The 20961-nt window shown below is 37.5% G+C and overlaps 3 protein-coding genes across 4 annotated transcripts; 1 reads left to right on the forward strand and 2 right to left on the reverse strand.

Moving 5' to 3' along the window:
- Positions 1–115: 115 nt before the first annotated feature.
- On the reverse strand, positions 116–4762 carry zgc:110319 (uncharacterized protein LOC796111 homolog). The gene is made up of 8 exons (XM_040138323.1): positions 4642–4762; positions 4036–4136; positions 2946–3081; positions 2050–2116; positions 1837–1948; positions 1672–1735; positions 1222–1396; positions 116–817 (listed from the first exon to the last, which is right to left on the reverse strand). The coding sequence occupies exons 1-8, from the start codon at positions 4758–4760 to the stop codon at positions 749–751; spliced, it is 843 nt and encodes a 280-aa protein (XP_039994257.1). The 5' UTR covers positions 4761–4762; the 3' UTR covers positions 116–748.
- Positions 4763–6234: 1472 nt separating this feature from the next.
- si:dkey-228d14.5 (uncharacterized protein LOC796266 homolog) lies at positions 6235–11402 on the forward strand. Its single transcript, XM_040138324.1, has 7 exons — positions 6235–6540; positions 7761–7808; positions 7893–7955; positions 8053–8120; positions 8223–8353; positions 9012–9189; positions 10074–11402. Exons 1-7 carry the CDS (start codon positions 6476–6478, stop codon positions 10265–10267), a joined length of 747 nt encoding a protein of 248 aa, XP_039994258.1. The 5' UTR covers positions 6235–6475; the 3' UTR covers positions 10268–11402.
- An 842-nt stretch (positions 11403–12244) lies between these two features.
- eif4e1c (eukaryotic translation initiation factor 4E family member 1c) lies at positions 12245–19555 on the reverse strand. 2 transcript variants are annotated; one of them, XM_040138326.1, is made up of 7 exons: positions 19372–19555; positions 17881–17966; positions 14211–14306; positions 13461–13524; positions 13168–13281; positions 12885–13024; positions 12245–12742 (listed from the first exon to the last, which is right to left on the reverse strand). In XM_040138326.1, exons 1-7 carry the CDS (start codon positions 19387–19389, stop codon positions 12628–12630), a joined length of 633 nt encoding a protein of 210 aa, XP_039994260.1. In that variant the 5' UTR covers positions 19390–19555; the 3' UTR covers positions 12245–12627. The 2 variants fall into 2 exon arrangements, with proteins under 2 accessions (XP_039994260.1, XP_039994259.1); XM_040138325.1 differs by lacking the exon at positions 19372–19555 and adding an exon at positions 19061–19223.
- Between the last annotated feature and the right edge of the window lie 1406 nt (positions 19556–20961).

A 20961-nucleotide genomic window follows, 5' to 3' on the forward strand; every position in this document is an offset into this window, starting at 1 on the left:
GTTGGAGTACTAATTCCTTGTTCTCTTCTCTACCCACATAGAGCATAATGACACGTGTAATACCTGCAAGGAATTGACAATAGTAATAATAATTGAAAAAGCGAATCAACAAAGATTTGCTTTTAAACTGTGAACTTTGTTTAATGTGATACAGTAAATCTTATGAGTGGAGCACAAAGCACATCGATAGCATACAGATCTTTGAGGATGCAAAACGTACCTCTGCTTGATGAATAATTGTGGCCTTGATAACATTTTATTTCATTTATAGGTGATGCATTAACAAAAAAAAAAATTGTTTAGTTATGTTTCACTTGGAATATGATAGCAACAACTGTTCCACTTTATCAAATCTTCATTCTGCATAACCATAACCAATTGTCAAAAACTCTCCATTCTAAGAAAATATTACAGTAGTTCAGAATATACAATATTTATAAGAAATAAATACAACGTAATATTTACAGCCAGTGCAGCAGAACATTTTTGTTTAGACAGAAAAATGACTGTATCTTCTGTATACAGGTATACAGTAAATCATCTCTGCTTGGTAACAGGGGCATACAGTATGTAAACACAAATTACAGCTTGAACTTGAAATTATATGCACAAAATAGCAGGAAAATATTTTCTCTCTTAATTCTTGTCATGTATAATGGTAATTAGCGGAAATAATGCATGGCTGTGCTTTTACACGGTGAAACATGTTTTTCTTCAAAGTTAGTGACTGTGTTGGTCGAGCAAGTTTTTATTCTTGTAATTTGCGTTCCAGCTCTGAGAAAACCTTTGAATTGATTTCATCCACTTCATCTTCCACCTGGGCAAAAGGAGATATTTGAGAAAAATTTTAAATTTGACGTAAAAGTCTATGAAGACATATTCTACTATGCTTCCAGTCATGACAAAAACTCAACTCAGTATAGTAACAAGTACGTAAACCATAATTTTTTCATCATTTTATTCAACTGTAGTTACTAAAGCTGGAAAACTACACAGATTGAAAATTCCTGTCAGGTTTCATTGCTCAACATCGAAGGTCCAAAAATCAAATTTAAAATGAGAATGCATCACAATTTACTCTATATGATGATTTAAATATCAGGATGGCAACTTCTGGAACCAATCCCGCAATGAAACCAGTGGTTTAGCATGATATCAAATCTACGCAAAAACTCAACAGAACAGCATGTATCGTATTGTACGATAGATCTTGATAATCACCTGTTCCACCATGTCTACTTCTGGGATATAAAACTGCAGCATGTTCTGAATCCCGTTCTTCAGGGTGACTGTAGAGCTAGGACACCCTGTGCAGGAACCGACCAGCTTCAGCTTGACTGTTCCGTCCTCAAAACCCTTATAGATGACATCGCCTCCGTCCTCCTGCACTGTGGGCCTTGTAAGTGAATGAGCCCATTTCATGTTGGACAGAACAAAACAAAAAAGGACAGAAAGATTACAACTTATCTCAGTACAGCTGTCTTTAGCCACACTGTCAACATCACTTGGATGAGTGCTGAGTAGAGCAATATGATAAAGGAAAATTTGTTATCAGGACGGAAATAACATTTAAAACACATAAACTATCAAACAATGAACTTTCCAATTGCAATAGAATAACATAGATTGAAATTATTACCTAAACTGCTCTCAAAGTTACTAGTTTTGTACCTGATTCTGGTGTCCAGAAGCTCCTTTATCATAGATACAATATCGTCATCATCTTCAGAGAGACCTATAATATAGAAAATGTACAGTGTGGAGATATTTACACAATATACAGTGAAGCAGCTGCATAACTTCAGGATGACCAAAATGGCCATGTTACATACTCACTGCTTTCATGGTAAACTACCCCTGTTGTTATTGGGTCACCACTCTCAAAGAACTTAGCAATGGCCTCCAAAGCATGGCGCTTGATGTCTGTCCATTCCACATCTTCATCTGTCTGATGGGACACCAAAGATCTCATGCATGTGTTATCTCTCCACAAAAATTTCATAGCAATAAAATCACAGAGACAAGGGGAAAAGTACATTTAATACCTACTTTAGTGACTGTGATGAAGTCAGGGCCAAAGAACACACTTTTTACTCCTTCGATTTCAAACAAGACCCTGCAACAAACACCATATCACATTATCGTCCAACAAATGAAAAACATACCATGACAGTGTGAAAGTCTGCATTCATTTTAGGTCATTTAGTGATAACAACATTAACTTGTGCTGGCATTTATCAAGAGTGTCAGTGATGATTGCACTGCTTTTTACAATATTATTATTTTTGTCATAACAAGACAAAATGTATCAGCAAAACAAAACATCATATCAACACAAAACATTCATGCAGTCAGTTGGTTTAGTTCACAGAAACCCAGGAGTATCGCATTGTGTAATTGTCAGTGTGCATTTGTCACATCTCCTGTATGCACTATTTAACCAAACAATCCCATCGCTTTCAGAAACTGCAAACACGATTGTGAATAGCTCAATGAAGATGATATCCATTGTCTGACTATAAATACTTTAAAAAAATGGAATTGGAAAGCTGCACACTCATAACAGTAATGCATTTATTTCAAAATTTTTTCTGAAACATGGATCTTTATAAATTGAAATAAATGCAGTCATGAATATGAGTTATGACTGTGCAGTTTTTTCATTCTCTTTCTTTAACTCTGTCTGTGTGTAAGCACCTACTAGAATAAATTTCTCTCAGTTTTTTTGCAGTGTACAAAACACACACACACACACACACACACACACACACACACACACACACACACACACACACACACACACCTTTCCTTTTCTTTCCTGGTTGAGTCCAAAGCTGTAATTTTAAATTTCTACTTTACAGGGACTGGAACCCCTGTATACTGCTCCCTTTAAAATGTCTATTTTATCAAATTACAAACAGTACAACGTAAACCTGACACACAACCTGGCTAAAGATGAACATTCAGCGGAGCTTGGAGAGGGAAAATCAAGCGTCCCACTTCCTAGGACAGGTTTCCCAGGGAGAAACTTCAAGCTTCTGGGGTTTGGAGTGTCTTGAGTCTGGATGGACAGTTGTCTTACTGAAAGAAATGAAAAAAATAATTTCTTAGTAAAGTTTTATGTATTTTTTTTTCTAAATGGCAGTGTCATAAAGAGATGTGTTAGAGCAAGATGATAGAGTGTGAATGAATCTATCAAGGTCATGATCTGATTAACTTCCTTGTGGGCCCCTATTGACCCCAACTGTACAGGGTAGTTTCATTATTTCCCATGAAACCCAGAAACCAACCACTTCTCTATAGCTGAAATGATTAGTTGATCATTCAATTAATTGACCTTTTTTAATCAATTCAGTGATAACCAATTAAGTGTTTAAGTCGTTTTTAAGCAAAACTGCCAAAATTTCAAAGGTTCCAGCCTCTCAAATGTGAATATTTGCGAGTTTTCCAGTTTTCTATGATAGTAAACTCAACAGAGTTTAGAGTATGTTAACTTGTGCTTAATGGAATAATGGTAATATTTAAGAGTAGTGTTTAATAGCATTAAAGAGTAGTGATAGTAAAGAGCATTTTTCACTATTTTCTGACATTTAATACACCCAACAATTAACAGATTATCAAAGAAAATAAATGTCAGACACATAGATAATGAAATAGTTACTGGTTGCAGCTTTATAATATATATATATAATATAAAATTCCTGAGGTTTTCTGTCCGTCAAATAGTTAAAAACCCAGACAAATGGAGGAAATGTGACAAAGGTAACAACAAAGGCACACAATACAAACGAGTAAAGGTCTTAAAACTAGATTTTTCGCAGGGTCCTTTTATAAGACAAAGACACAAGGTGGAGGATGGATGACCCGTCATAGATGATAGCTGTCTTACCTCAGTTGTGCAAATTTCTAACAAAAGTGCAATTAATCAAATTATGTAGACCCAAATGATATGGAGTAAACCGGGGGATTTTGGGGTCGCTGGAGGTCTGGGGGCCCCTGGTCTTTAATTAAGGTTTCCAAACAATGGTTTCTCACTTGAGAAGTGTGTGGTTCCCGTCCGGGCCCGAGGCTGAACTTTTCTGGAGCTCTGGGTCGTGCACTGTGAGTGGTATGAGCTTCTGGTCTTGTCTGGAAACCTTGCAACGTAAAGAGTATTACACAATGTCTGTCAGTCGACACAGGACATCAACACGTTCACTTCTTGTGGAAGGATTAAATATCAAGGGCGTGTTGATGGATGAAAGCGAATGTTTAGCTGTCAACTCAGGGTTTTGATGTACAAGCCTACAAACGTACCCGGCGTTTAATCATTTTACTGACGGCGAACTTTACAGCTGGCTAACGTTAGAGGCTACCAGACATACTTGAGACCGGGAGAGACACACATATGAAATCGAAGACGATAAAAGGTGGAAATGACTAAACTAATCTAGCTTTTTCGATATCTCCACCTGTACATGGGCGGATGGGATTACTTCCAACCCGTTGCTTAGTGTCGCAGTTTGCTTGCAAGCTAATGAGCTAGCTAAAAAGCATCATCTCAACCACACGCCGGAATGCCAAGTTTATGCGTTACAAAAGCGTTCAAACTTTTCACACCAGCATTGCAAAATAATATGTCACAAATAGAAAAGTTCAAACCTAAAGTGAGCCGTATTTCTTGCCCGCAACAACTGGTGAAGACCCCATCTCAAGTGCGCCGCCATTTTGTTTGTTTTGAAAATGAGGACCTCATGTGGTCGCCAGTATTTCGTCCTCATCGGAGCTCTGATCACACATCTGTCTCTGATAGTGACCTTCATTTAACTTTCTCGCTGAAAAAACTAAAACGACAAAAAATGTTCAGTACTCAGATGAAAATAGTTAAATAGTAACAGTCTTCCTTGGGTAATAACCAATAGCTTTTCTTCACTTTCATTTTTATCTTAACTAATATACAGTGGTGGAGGAGTAACTCATATCTTTTCCTTAAGTAAAAGTAGCAATACCACAGTGAAGAAATACTAGAAAGAGAAGAAATAAAAAGTAGAACTAAAAAGTACTAAAAGTAATACACTCATTTTGCAGAAAGGCCCATTTCCGATTTTTGCACATTATATTATTGGTTTATAATTAATGTACCTCGCTTTAATATTGCAGCTGGTAAAGGTGGGATTAATTTTGATTACTTTATATATGGCTGGATAGCTTGTGCATATCTTCCCAAGGATCAACAAAGTCTTATCTTAACCTATAATAATACATCATAATTTACTGTATTTGTTGATTCACTGTCGTGTTATTAATTGGAGTCTGCAAAGTAACTGGTAAATAATGTTATCACATAAATATATTGGAGTGAAAAGTACAATATTTCCATCCGAACTGTTGTGGAGTAGAGGTTTGAAATATCAGAAAATGTAGATTCTCTAGTAAAGGACGAGTATTTCAAAATTTCAAGAAGTACAGTGCTTGAGTAAATGTACTTAGTTACTTTCCACCACTGAGGCATTGTCCCCGGGTTGTTTTTCGCACAATAACAACAGACACAACACGACAGCAGTGGTGGAAGACTCAGTCAGATCATTTACTTTATTAGTATTGGTAGCCTACTTAAGCAATAGTATCTCAGTTTACTGATACTCAATTACAACTCATAGCCCTGCATTTGAAAATTTACTGTATCATATTTTACACGCATATAAGATTAATCTGCAAAGTAACTAGTAATTAAATGTTACTGAATAAATGTAGTGGAGTAAAAACTACATTTCCCTCTAAAATGTATTTCAGAAATATAAAGTGGCATAAAATTGAAATACTCAAGTAAAGTACAAGTAACTCTGGAGTAAATCTACTTAGTTACTTTCTACCACTGGATGACAGGAAAAAAAACAAAGCATGTCACTTAAAACATTATAAGCATTTCTTATGTAACAGAGATGATAGAACTATGATGATAGAACCCTCTCAAAGTCAATGTCTGTGCACAAAAAACACACACATCTGCTGGAGGAGTTTCTATTTCGAATCCCGAGCTACCTGGTAGTGTATGAAAGAAAAACTCTGCAGTGGCTGTCTTGAGACGGAGCATAAAGGTGAGTCTGCTTGGAATAAAACAAACAATTTGGCTGAGCTTAAAGAAGGCCAACCCCATGTTTCCCAACATTTGTTCTGACAGAGCAAGGTGGTGCTCCAAAGGAGTGGCACAGAAAGAGTGACTATCCCACAAAGGGGCTGTACTCTGAATGGTGGAAGAGCATAACTAACAACAGGAGCGCAGTTGGCAGCACGAAGAACCTGAACTACACCTATATCATTTAGAGCTAGGACTTTATTTTTTGTCCCAGGGCTAATCTTGCTATGTAGGTATGAGGATCACTCCATAGGACTCTACCGACACCTGAAGAGGTCTACTGTTAACTGTTTGAAAATTCTGAAGAGCCGGGACTGAAGAAGTTTCAATTTTGTTACTTGTCTTCCTCACCACCAAGACATGGTACTCTGGATTATCTTCCCTATCTCCCTCTCCCTGGTGTCCTTCATTGGAACATGGACTGTGTAAGTTAACCAGAAATTCGCACTTTCTCATTTGTCATCACAACCTGTCGAAACTATTAGATTTATTTTTACAAGTACAACTTTTATTCTTTGTCTCCTGTGGGTTGTCACACAAATGCCAAGTTTACATTAGCTTTATTTCAATTGAACATCCTAAATGAGTCAGTAAATGCATCTCTTAAGTATTATTGACATCTTAAAGCTCATTGTTTAAAGCTGATCAAAGTGTTGGTAAGTGTTGACAGCAAGGCGTCTCCACGATTAATTATCAAGATTTTTTTATTTTGCTTTACACATGCTTTTGTTATAATATTTTAGCTCTATGTATGTGGTATCCGTGAAAAATCTATTTGTGAAAGTGCACTTCGGAGCAGCACTTGAGTTTAAAAGCATGAGAAAACTTACCTGCTGCCATCATTTGACATTATTTGAAACAGCAGCATTTGAAATATGTGATCTAGCTGGTTTTGTCTGCTGCGAGGTGTACCAGTCAAGAAATGTCAAAGAAAATCTCGCTCAACAATCGGCTCCTTCAACTGAAGAATGCATACCTGTAAATTGAATTGTTATTTGTGTTGGTAATGATTAAGCTCTGTTAGTCCTCAGTTTCTTTTTTGCCTGATTCTGCTTTGCCATCCACTTATATTTAATCTTTGACTGAACATCTTATATTGAAATACGTGGCATATATGTTTCATTATACTGTATATATCATTTAATATCGAAGTTACCCAGTGTAATTTTTTGCCAATTGAAGGAGCTCATTCTTCAGACTGCAATCAGATGTTTCTTCTTTTCAATGTCTGAAATATTTGTGGCGGTTTATTGATTCAGAATGAGCTGTATAGTGATGAATGCAAACCAGAAATTAGGTTATGGTCAAAATGTTAGTGGCACAATAAAATCATTGGAGCCTAGTGGGAAGTCGTCCTCTCTTCTAACTATGATTGTTCATTGCTGCCATATGTTTTATAGGGCTGAAAAATATTTGTTTAACATCTCAGGGATCCTCATAAATTGAGGCAGCAAACAGGAATGTGCTGTTAATGATCCACCTTTATTCTGAAAAAGTGGAAGATGATGCTTTTTTTGATGCTGTGTATAATAAAACAAAAACAATACTGTAGTTTGAAAGTTAGTCCCTATGGAATCAATAATGCCTAGAGCCCAGATATTAAAATTGTGTCACCATTATTTTTCTTTTTGTTTTATATATCCAGATATGGCCTAGCCCTCTCCAACAATCATGTGTGCTCCCTCAGTGACTGGTAAGTTGTGTCTCATTATTGTAAAAAATTGACCATCAACATTTGGATGTGAAAGACTGTAAAACTTCATTAATTTGTCCTCAGGGGGGGTGACAACTACTGCAGAGGGAATCGGTCCAATGGATGTTGCTCTGTTCCCACCATAAGGTAAAAATACAGTTTACTTAATTTTATCTTTGGCTTATTCTTTCCACTGGCATTAAATAGTGAGACATAACTAACTGAACAAATTATGTGGTACCAGCTCAAGTGGAACCCTTGCACCAGAAAATTCACTTTTCACAGCCACGATCAACGCTGGATCCTTTATGTGTGAGTTTACCTGCTAAAAGCCTAACACATATAACTTAACATACTGTTTATTGTGCATGATATGAGTGATATGTGTTATACCAACTGTGAGCTCTTCTTTAGTTCTGCTGTTCTGTATATTCCACCATGCCCATGTTATGGAGAGACATGCATGTCATTCCATGCTGAGCAAGTTTGCACTGGTCTTCGGTGTGGTGGCAGCCCTGGGGGCATTCACAGCTGGAAATTGCAATGTAAGTAATGCACTTCCTGCGGAATGTGTTTTGAATAAGTTTACTTTGCAGCATTAAATTGCTGCATCAGATTCGTAATGTCAAGGAAACATACTGTATATCTGTGAGAGAAATGGCTCTCACAAAACAGTGAGCTTTGTCTTCATCGTATAATGTTAACAGTAAAGCCGAACTACTTTGATTTGCACTGATGCTGCAACAGCACACAAAGGTAGGCAGCTAATTGTTTTAAGTTGGCTGTAATTATTTAGAGCACAAGCAAAACTGGCAAAGATTCTAAACCTCTTCCAAAGTTTTTTAAAATACCATTTTTATTTAACTAGTGACAATATTAAGTGTATTAAGACCCAATATCCACATCAGCACTCCATAATTCTCAATTTCCCATTTGTTATTACACATACCAGTGAAGAAGCCTTTTTCTGTGTGATAAACAATGGTATTACAGGACCCTAAAACCAGTGAGTTTAACAGGAGTAAATAGGAACCCTTATATATCTGAGGACATTCATCACCTGAGTCCTTAGGAAGTTTCCAATTAAAAATGCCAATTTGTCAGGTGACATAGTTATTGTGTTTTTCTCGGTATACTCATCCACACATATACAATTCTTTTTAACAATCTCTGACCCTGGAAACTGCTGACTGTCCTCCACAGCCAGGTTACCTGTCACTCCTTCACTACCTTGGAGCTGCCATCAGCTTCATGTGCATCTGCTTCTACACTGTCCTGCTCACCTCGCTGACCAGGAAGTGTGTGCTGACAGGTTATGAAAAGGTTCTCTACCCACTGCGCATCACCTCCACTACGATTCAAACCATTGTCACCATCTGTTGTATCCTTTTATAAACCTTGGAGCTCAATTAACTGTCTTCTTGTGGCATGGATGATAGCAAACTTTATAAGGTTTCATTTGGAGCGTTTTCAAACAGGGCACATCACACTATAGAGTAAAACTCTCCAGCTGCTCTATAGCACCACAGTCCCTTTGTGCTATTGTTGGATCCAGTTCGCTGCTCTGTTGACAAAGTGGGACTGGCCACTACAGTCCACTGACAGAAGTGGATAGGTAATAATGGCATTTTTAGCCAGATCAGTCTTTAACCATTGTTTTCCAGTAAAACTCAGCTACACAATTTATGTCAAGCTCAAAGGCACTTTGACTCTAGCTGTCAATGCCCGCATCCATTTGTGTAGGCCCCTTGTTTGAAGTGGCTCAAGTCAGTACTGAATACAGTATCCATAAACAAACTAACCTATGTGTGGAGGAAAGTGAGGAACTATATTACAGGATGATAAGAGCTGGTACCCTGTAGCGCATGCTTCCTTGTGTAGACAAAACAAAAGCAAAAAAAGACTCACTTTTCCTCACAAGTGAGCACATACTCACTGCCTTGGGCTAAAAGTATGTCTGTGAAGATTCATCCAGGTCATAGTATATCTGGAAGTGCGAAACCAAAGTCAGGCAGGGTTGCATTAGATTCCTGGAGATATATTCACCTTGCACCCAAAAGGCTTCTTCGAACTGGTGAAGCCTAAAGCGAGTCCAGCTGCCTTTGACTTAGGACCTCTAGACATACGATGGAAGTGTATTTGTGCCTGGATAACTGTCTGTTCAGTAGCAATTCACAATGAAATGTTTTTATAAGTGATCAATAACCAGTAAAACACCTGACTGCCAGTAACTGTTCCATACATCCTTATCTCGAAAAACTTCAGATTCTGTTTTGTTTGCCCAAGAGGATTACTTTCACGTTCACCTGTCTGCTATATTTGAGTGGATGCTCAGTGTCAACCTGGAGTTGTTTGAGCTCAGCTATGCCATGGAGTTTTGCTTCTTCTCGTCCTTCATGCTTTCAAATCTGCTGAGCAAACGAGAGGAAGAAAAGCCTTTGATTATGACAATGTCCTGATATGAGGCTGCCAGGGTCCAGTTGGAGCAGAGAGAAAGTGAGGATGGACTTGATAAGACATCTGTAAAGACAGTGGCTGGACCATGGCTGGAGGACCAATAATTTTTTTTTCATCACTCTTCTATAATGGATTTATATCTGTTTATGGATTTAGACCACTTTTATTCCTCGCTCTTGATAAAGTTTCCTGAAATTGTATGATTTTCTTTATCGGGCAGTTCTGTTCCTTAGGTAAATCGTTCCTTATTTATTGAAACAAACCAGCTCATGCAGCAAATGAACAAAACCTATAAGCTATGATGTACTTTCGTAAAAGTGATGTTGATGCTCTGCCCTAGAACAATTAATCTGAGGTGTCATAGTCTGATACACCTTACTTACAGTATGTTGATCAGTTTTTTTGTGCGGTTACTTTATGTTAGATGTTGGCATAATCAGCAATGAACTATGAATTCCTCATCAGGTACACTTATTAGGACCAAAGTCGTGAAAACCTTACAACTTGTCTCTTATCATCTCTGAACACTAAGGTTCTTTAATGGATCTAAGCACTCACATATTTTTTTGGCACTTTAATAAAATCGTGACCATTATACAAACTGGCAAGTACTGTTATTCTTCTGATACACAGTTCCTGTGACGTCACAAGATCCTGTTTAACTGGACGATTACCTGAGTACATTCTAAACAAGGATTGCAACGCTTCAACAGGCTAAGATGCAGAAGTATGAAGTTAACTTTTACCTACGCACAGAATAGTGGGTGTTGTCTTTATCCTTTCCATTACAAGGAAAAGGATATTTTTAGGTGTGGTCGTTAAGGTATTTCTGCGTATGTGAGCCTCACACTTGTGTGATGATATAGGAATGTCATTTACTTTTGTAAAGCAGTTTAAAGGCCCTGAAAACATAGTTTCTCTCAATTTCTAGTGTGACAGGGTCCTACATGAATACAATATTTTGAGCCCAGGTTAGAGTAGGTTTGGTAATTTCACTTGAGATATTTCTGCATTTGTGGTCTTATATTTGTTTTTTGCACCAAAATCAGAGCGAAGAGAGTGAATATTGGATTTATATTCGCCAGGTGGCCAGAAACATGACTCCAGATGAATGATAATGCTGCTAATAGACTGTTTTCAAACCAGTTCACCGTATTACCTTGAAAGGTGTTGTGTTCACAACTTATTTTCACTGCCCCCAAGAGGCCAGAAAAACAGTTACTGCAGGTTTTTTTACGATTCAGTGGTAAACCTGAGACACTGTGAAACCATAAGTTCTCACAAAACGAGGCAACATGGCTCTGGTTTTAATGCAAAGCACTTAACCTTTACTTGAAAGAAGGTAATATACATCCTGGAATTACAGATAATAAAGATACATTATGAGCAAAGTCATTTCACAATGAATATCATCTTTCTTTCGCATCAACCAAGAGAGGAGTGCGACATTATCTACAGTTTTTGTTAGGAAGAAAACAGTGAAAAGCACACCTAAGTCTGTCAGCATCTTTACTGTATGGTACACTGTAAAAAAATGTCATCTATATGCAGTAGTCCACATTATTAACCTTAATAACAAAGAAGAGAAAAAAAAAACAATTTGAAAAAACACGAGTTTCATGGTTGTGTTTCAACTAAGTAGTTCAACTGCAATGCATACATTATAAATAAATGTAAGGGGAAGAAAAAAAAGTTCAAAAAGTACTACAAGCAATATTCCACAATTCCAGCATGGCTGAAACAATAAGTGGCCTTAAATCCAAATCCAACACTTTGGAGCGTGACCACAGCTTTTACAAACCCTTAAGATACTGTAGATTCTTCAACTCATGCTTAACACTTCTGGATGAATCAAGTTAAAATTGCCCTTAAAATCTGTTCTGTGAAAGGATAAGTTGCCTACCATCTTTTTCTGTGTGGTGAGAAACACTTTTTGTAAAGAGTCAGAACTCAGCATGAGAAAAACACAAGGCCTTATATTTAAGAAACTTTTTTTTTTTTTTTTTTTTTTTTGCGCAACTCAAAGCCATTAAGTACTGAAAAAAAGCTTGTTCTCAGCTAAGCTAGGGGAGGTCATTGTTATATCACAGAACTCTTCAACTCTAAAAGGAAATCATTTGTGTTCTCTTGCTCACGTATGACATCTTTATCCAAATGCTCTTCTTTCTGGCTTCCTCCTAATTATAACTATCACTCCATTGATTTCTCATGTTGGGGGAAGCGCCATCTGTACACACTATGAACAATTCTCTTTTCAGTAAAAGGAAAGGACACTACAGTAGTTGACAACTCAAAAAATGATTAATGTGATGATGTGGGTTGGTAATTGTTTAAATCTACAGCAAGTTGAAACAGGCGGGGCTCAAACGGAGTACATGTTCTTGGTGGTGGATCCGCTCTTGCTGGATGTGTCGTCATGTGACTGGTAGCCAATCATGGCTTTAATGGGGAGGTTCAGGCGCTCTTTATAAAGTTGCCTGTGGAAACACAAGATGGAAGCTGAATGCTGTGTGGAGGCTAATGCTAACTTAGTGTCACCATCTAGTGGTCAGCTGCAGTTAGCAAATCAATGCATGTTTTTCCATTATTTGCTATTAACAAGGTGACTTTACTACTTACCCTATCGTCATGATGGCTTCCCTGTTCTGGCAGTTGCTCGTCCAGATGGCTATTTTGTCACCTTTGGGTCTGACGTTGACCACAGCTCCACAAACATCTTCACTTGCCTCATCAAATGACTCACCGACTAAACACAAGAGCTGAAAAACACATAAAATGTGACACACTTTATGAATTATACTGTTCTTTTTTAATCATGATTCTCCACCATCATTTAGTTGAAGAAGCATGTGACAATATTGGTTCACTTTGTTTAGCTGCTCAATGAAAACTGTGGTTTTACCGTTTCCATCCAGTAACGGTCAAGGTCATTGTGTCTCTGTTGTTTATTGAGAGTCATCAGCCATCGACCCCCCAGCTTGTTCCTGTCGTCCTCCCACATCGGTTTAATCCCATCCTGGCACACAAGTGAAACAGTTATTAAAATACTTAATTAAAAAAAAAAAACAAGTAACAAAATGGTTTCTTGAAATTGTAGCACTACTTTGAATTTGCAGTTAGATGTTTAACTCTTAACAACTGTATTTTGCTAATAAAAACCGATTTTATTTAAAAAAATAAAAAATAAAAACTTACCTTAAATAAGCAATAGTCACAGCCAAAGCCAAGTTTGCTTGGTTGCTGTATATGGTTGTATAATCTGTAAAAAACACAGAACAACCAAAATTATGATTTCAGCTTCATCAGCCACGGTTCAGATTAAGGGTACAGTTAAGAATGCAGAAGTAATTTAACACCAGCGAAGTGCTACATACTGAGCCTGTTTCACATAAACCCTGTAAATCTGTTAATGCTCCAGCATTTTCCATTTCATATGTGAAAAGGTGCCAGTCGCTTCTCTATAAAAGCTGGTAGGCTAATATTTCAGAAAACTCTTAAATTTGAAATCTTATCCAATTCTTAGAACTTACGAAGATTCAGTGCTTTTAGACATCTGGATCTTTTGTCCTATCTAGAGGACAATACCATATATTGTAGTTGGTCATACAATGACTGAGGTGCAGGCAACAGAGGAAAATGTACCCATAAACAAAGAGTTGTTGCACAATCAAGGTGTCCCCATGTTATTTTAATGTAGCTTTACTTCACTATTTTGCTCTGTGTCACTATAAGTGTTAGATACAATTTAATGACAGCATAATTTATCCAAATCTAAATAATAATAAGTGTTTTGGCTTCAAGAAATCCCTTCTTGTCTACTGTGTGTCACCGAGTGAAAGACAATTACTTTTAAAAATGCTATTCTTAAAAAAAAAACACTCCACTTATACTTCTTTAAAGTGTGGAAATCAATATTACATTGCAGGAGTATTAGACAAAACTTACGCCCAGAAGTCTTCCACTGTGTCAAACTTGGAAATGAGACGCAAGTTCTCCGTCCAGCTTTTGCTCTTGTCATTTTTGAAATACCACAGGGCCCATCTGAGACAGGGAAAAATATGAATCAAAACACTCAGTATTCATGGGACTGTGGAAAAATGACTTAAGTACAATGAAAGAATTACAATCATTTCTTTATTTTACAGAAACTTTCATTTTCTTTCAAACATAAAAACAAATCAGGAACATTTCTGAGAAGTCTCAGTAGAATAAGGAAATGTCTAAAAATGCATTTGCTGGAAGTGCTTTCGTATGGCGGAAAAAAAAAAAAAAAAAAAAAACTTAAGCCAGAGTCCTAATGACACTGATACATACCCAATTTCACAACAAAAAACAACAGCTAGTCACAAAAGCATGCATATCAATGCAAAAGAACAGAGAAAGCCAGCCATCAGAAGCACTACAAATGCAGCCTTTGTTTTTGACGGGTGCTGTTATTCTTTCATCTCAATGGCAATGAGAGGACATCAGCCGAACCCTGTGCCCCCCACCACCACCACAACACTAACCAACCATCAACCCCACCCATGTGCTATAAACACAGATATTTATAAACTTAACAATGCCAGATCAGAGAATTAAACTGTACTTGTGCCATACAGCAACTCCACAGACACACATTATTACACAACAAAGGTGGAGCAACAAGACAGCATTCCTCTGGTGAACCCAGCCGAAGATGCAGTTCGCGTACATGCCTTGTCATGACATGTAAACAAACGTCGCAGACAGTAAATCAAGTCAGTGATGGAATTATTGTGGGCCCTGCTCCTCATATGTCACAAAATTGTGCCAGACTACTATGTGGTGGAGCACTTCAAGCAGTTTAAGATTGTAATCCAATTGACGCTTTTCCTCAGGCTTGGGAGGTGAACTGAATTACCAAACACGGGTGTAGCTATTTTAGCTAATTGTGTTTTCCTATTATGAAATAAAGGCAACACAAGTGGAATGACAAAACAAGATTCAACAGAGCAACTGAAAGAATCTGTAATGTTTTTACTTCAGATGGTGTAACTTTTGATAAATAAAAATGATATAAATGAGCATGTATCATCTAAAAACATACTGTATGAAACTTCAGATGGATTGCAATATTCTGTACGACATAAATTACTGTTTATAACAATTCATACTGGCAAAATAAACTGAATAAATATTAAAACTGTATGCATTTGTGCTTATTGAGATATTTTGATAAATATTTGAACAAAACTATTCTTTCCTTAAAAGAAAAATACAGTGGTGTGATTTAGTTGGTCACTACTATAAAGTTGGGGGATTCACAAGAGACAGATGATTAAATGATGAAAAAATTATTAAAATGGAAGCCGCAAACCAAGGACATATTAACTTTTAATATCTACATGAGTCAAGCTCCAATGAACACTAGATTCTAAATTTACTACAAATCACCTCAGTAGTATCTTTTGCTGTAACCCTGAGGACATCATCAGGGTTATTTGCTCTGACTTTAGAAAGCTCCTCCAGAGCCCCACAAGACACTATGCAGCCGTTTTACTACATGTGACAAGTAAACTGACTTCCATGTGTAAAAGAGGGTCGATGTTAATTTTCTGATGGGTTGTAGGTATTTGAGACTCTCTACAGCGGAAGAGACTCTTCTGTTTCCCTTTATTTCAGTGCCATATGAAAATCATGTTGCATGACTTGAACCTTGAAAAAAAAAAAAAAAAAAACGACAATCATGTCCATTTATGTTACAGAGAAGTAATCGAGCTGTGCTGTCTGTTCAAATCCATCATTCACCTTAACAGAACACCGATTGATAACCAAACTTAAAATAAAAGCAAATATGATATTAATACTGTTGCATTACCATTACTTTAGTTTCTGCTAGTTGATTTTCACCCATTATTAAAAGATCAGTTTGGTCAGTCCCTTCAGTTGTCCAGCCAACGCAAACTAAACCTGTTTTTTTGTTGCTGTTTTTTTCTGGTTTGAGTTCAGTGCAAGTTAGGCTAAACTTCAATTGCTTTGAGGAAAGAAAGCCCTTATAATCTTTATGCCAAACTGACACTACATTTATTCGACTAACTCAGTCACTCATTAAGGAACAGACCCATTCCTGTTAACTGCTGGAGCAGGGATTTGAGACCGCAACACAATGTAAGTTACAACATTTGTTTGTAAATAATATTTCAATACAAATTCTTAATAATTCCAAAGGACTTCCTTGACGTTAAAAACAGTAAGTGAAGCAAGACAGAAGTGCCAACACCTTGCTCTCTAACTGAGACATAGTTCGAGAGAGAGACCACCATTAAGGGTGTTACAATGGAAGCATCACAAGACAATAACCACAATGACCACAATATGCTCAAATCAAATCTGGGCACCTAAAACCGGACTGGCAGGATAATGTGGGCCAGACGAGAGCAGCAGAGGTGGACAACCTTGACCTCTGAAGCTGGGCTGAACAAGCAGAATGGCCTAGAAAGTGACTTACTAAGTGAACTATTCAGCATTTCCCAAACCGACTGTACAATGCCCCTGAATAGGTCATCACCACCACAGAACTATTATAACACTTCTAAAAGGACAATAGTGAACAACAATTGCAACACTAACATGCAGAGTAGGAATCAGAATTATTCATTCAATGCTTCTGATTTAAACAGCCCCCCCCTTACATCATACCATTTACCTGTCAATGATTTACACTAATGATTTTTGTGACTTTTCTTTGCTATGGCACACTTCAACAAAATGCAAATATCAACCAGATGTTACAAAACCATTTTTTTTTTTTTTTTTACCATTTAGGTTTACTATGGTGTTCCAAGTCATTTCAGTGAAAATATAACTGTTAAACTATTAATAGAGAACACAGGTTCACAAGGATTTATAGGTTAACACACATCCTCAGTCACTATAGAGAAGCAATTTGACTTCTCTACTCAGGGAGTATCAAAACCAGCAGTATCCCTTACCCGAATTCCATGGCAGTGACTAATATTCAAGGATTGCAAAATCAGTAAATGACCTTTGTGTGTGCAATCAAAGAGCAAGTGCCAAAGTGAGGACCTGCTCCCAAACAAGACAAAGATGAAATCTTCTCTTCAGTGCAAAATAGGGGGATGCATTCTCTCTTTAATTTGCCAACTGTTAAATAAATGTGTCAATAATCACATAATCTATTTAACTGCTATAAATAGATTATTGACGTTATTCAAAAGAGGACAGTACTTTTACATGTTTTTTGTTTTTTTAAAATAGAACAATTCAGTTTCATGGCCTTTGACATGCTACATAGCATAGCTTGTTTTAGACTGAAGGTCTGTCCTCCATGTTTTGTTACATAAATAGTTTCCTTCTAGTAAATACATTGCAAAAACACATTTTTAGGTCTGTTTTAATGGCAGCATATGGTATCAAGGAGCTGGATTCCAGTATTCGTTGCAAAATGTTATAAGATCTTCTTCAATGAATGTAAAAGTTTTGGTACTCAGGAAATGTTTTCTACATGGTAAATTCAGTACTGCAGTTGCTGTTGTCGTAGATTCCATGAATATCAGAACACTGCAGTCAATGTAGGCCCAAACACCTTTCGGTTGCAATTTCCTGTCAAAAACAGCAGCTGTTTTATTCTCACCTGTTTTGCAAAGGGTGTTTGATATACTGCTCGGGATTTGCAACGACTTGGCTTTCAGTCGGTTGATCTTCAGTTTCAGCTGCTTTCTGAGGAGAGAGATGTAAAAACACATCACATACCTTCTTTCAAAAAAAAAAAAGGACAATCATATAAAATATCTATGTCAGTCTCATCCCTGTAAGTACATTGAACACCATCATGAAAGTGCAGAGTTAGCATAGGCTTTATGCAAAGTAGAGATGTGGGAGATGTATGAATATTTTAACAGTCTCATGACATGAGGCTAGACTAGGCATTTTGGTTACAATTATATTTAGGGCTGCAACTAATGATTATTGTCTTTATGAATAAGTCTGCCAATTTATTCTTCAATAATTGATTAATCATTTAGTCTACGAAAGATTAAAAAAATATATGAAAAAAAATTCCCCTCACAACGTTGCAGGGCCAGAGGTAATATCTTCAATTGTCCGAGCAACTGTCCAAAACTCATTTTATTAGTATATTCAGATGACTGTGATATATGACTATGCAGAAATTGATCTCATTTGAGAAGCTGAAGTTCGTTTGGCATTTTATCACAAATTTTGCTTGAAAAATGAAACAATTAATCAGTTATCAAAATAGTTGCTGCTTATTTTTCTGTCGATCGACTAATGGTTTCAGCTCTACTTATGTCACAGTACAGCTTAAATTAGGTCTTGTGCTGATCTTAAAATCATCGTTACAAGTAAGTGACCTGAATAAATGGTCCAGCTAAATAAGACACGCTATTGATAGGCCATCATGTCCACATTACAGTTGATTTATAGCTATGATACACTATTAAATACCACATTACACTGTAAAACTACCAAAACGTATTAATTTTAAAGTAGCCTATTAACTTGCATATTTGGCAGTAGTGTCCAGCTCTACAACGTCAAAATTTTTAACCATTATACGTAACAGTTCACAGAAAACAGCAAACTTTAGGTTGGTGGAAAAAATAAATGAGTAAATAAAAAGTAAAATCTAAGCCAACCTTACAGTTAGCTAACTAAACGTTTGCTAGCATTAGTTTTAACAGACGTGCTATGCTAGCTACAAGCTAGATACACACGTGTCCAGATTGTCAAGAATTTAATCAATAATATCAAAATATACTAATTTAAAGGTACTGATGGTTGATTAAAATCACCATAAGATATTGACTCTGATATCGAAGGGGATAAAAACACATCGTTGACTGGAGTTTGAATGAACGACGTGCAGACAGTCCCTCCCTGCCAACAAAGTCTCATGCATCACATTGCTGTGCATGCTAACGCTAACTGTGATCCACGCCAACTGACAACTCTGTCAACTGAAACTCTAATATTTCACAAAAATACCAGGTGCCGTTTCAAGGAAACGAGGTTTTACAACAAAGTCGACAGATACAGTGAAGATGTGGCTAATCTTTCCGTGCACACTGGTCCATTTTTTCCAGCGCTCTCTTGTCTCTCTTACCGGCTCCGATGTCGCCATCTTGACAGTAGAAATGTTCTACCCTTCCTGCGCTCCTGCGTCACTCTCCGACCACTCACACTCCTACGGAAGCCGCCTCAGTCCATGTTAGGGCGGATGACATGAAACCAAGAAAGGCAGTGGTGTATTATGAACATGGGTCAACATATTTTTGCCCCCGGGGCACTCTAGGAGGCACCTAACTTGGCCCCGGGGCACCCTAATTTGACCATGCCTGTCCCCTTTTAATCAGTGGGGGAAGTTACTAAATAAATTTACTCAAGCACTGTACAATTTACACAGTTTTAGACTTATGCACCCCTACATTCCAGTGGAAATTATAGTACTTTTTATGCTGTACTTTTTGCATAACAAATACTTTCACTTTTGACACTTGACGCTTGACACTAAGTACAATTTACTGGTAATACCTGTGTTGCCTACTTTTACTCAAGCAGAATTTTGAATGTATGCCTTTTACTTCTAAAAGTGCTACTTTTACTTAAGTAAAGGATCTGTGCAGGAATGCATTTTTCGCTACTGGCAATTCAATGACACAGATTACTTTTAACCTGGCCACTCACCTGTATATCTCACCTGAGCAGGATAAGGACCTTACAAGAATGGCAGACACATACACATACACAAACAGTACATCTAATCGGATGTACCATGCTCTCCTGTAGTCATATTTTTCCTACTTCATTCCTGCTGGCTGTTCAGTCACACAAAATGGGGGCAGATTTCCAGCTACCGCTGCTGCCAGGTGTTATTCTGATGACACCTCTAAACTGGTACATTGATGTGAAGGTGAGGTGTGGTGAAGGTGTTCATTCCAAATATTTCAGTATCAGGTATTTGAGTAGTAGAAGTGATCCAGGGCTGAACACAGGAGCTATGATCCAGCCTTTAGAGCAATTATAGAGTTTCCTTATAGCCTGAGCGAGCACTTTATCAGGAACAGCATACTAATACTGGGTAGGGCCTCATTTTGCCTTCAAAGGACCTCAATTCTTCGTAGCACGGATTCCGCAAGATGTCGGATTCATTTGAGAGTCTGGTTCATGTTGACATGACTGCATCATATCATTTCAGCAAATTTATCAGCTGAACAGTCATGCTGCCAATCTCCCATTCTACCACATCCCAAAGGTCTTCTACTGGATTCAGATCTGGTGACTAGGGAGGCCATTGAAATACAGTGAACTCATTGTCATGGTTCATGAAACCAGTTTGAGATGACTTTTGCTTGTGACATGGTCCATTAACATGCTGGAAGTAGCCATTAGAAGATGGGTAAATTGTGGCCATAAAGAGATGCACATGGTCAGCAACAATACTCAGGCTGTGGCATTCAAACGATGAACAGCCTGGACTGGTGGGTCCGTGGATTCATGCTGTTGATGCCAAATTCTGACCCTACCATCTGCTGCCTCAGCAGAAATCAAGATTCATCAGACCAGGCTACATTTTTCCAGTCTTCTAATGTCCAGTGTTGGTGAGCCTGTGCCCACTGCAGCCTCAGGTTCCTGTTGTTGTAGCCCATCTGCCTCAAGGTTAGACGTGTTGTGCATTCTGAGATGCTTTTCTGCT

This window comes from Xiphias gladius, chromosome 11 (genome assembly GCF_016859285.1).
Source record: "Xiphias gladius isolate SHS-SW01 ecotype Sanya breed wild chromosome 11, ASM1685928v1, whole genome shotgun sequence".
Classification (NCBI taxonomy): domain Eukaryota; kingdom Metazoa; phylum Chordata; class Actinopteri; order Istiophoriformes; family Xiphiidae; genus Xiphias; species Xiphias gladius.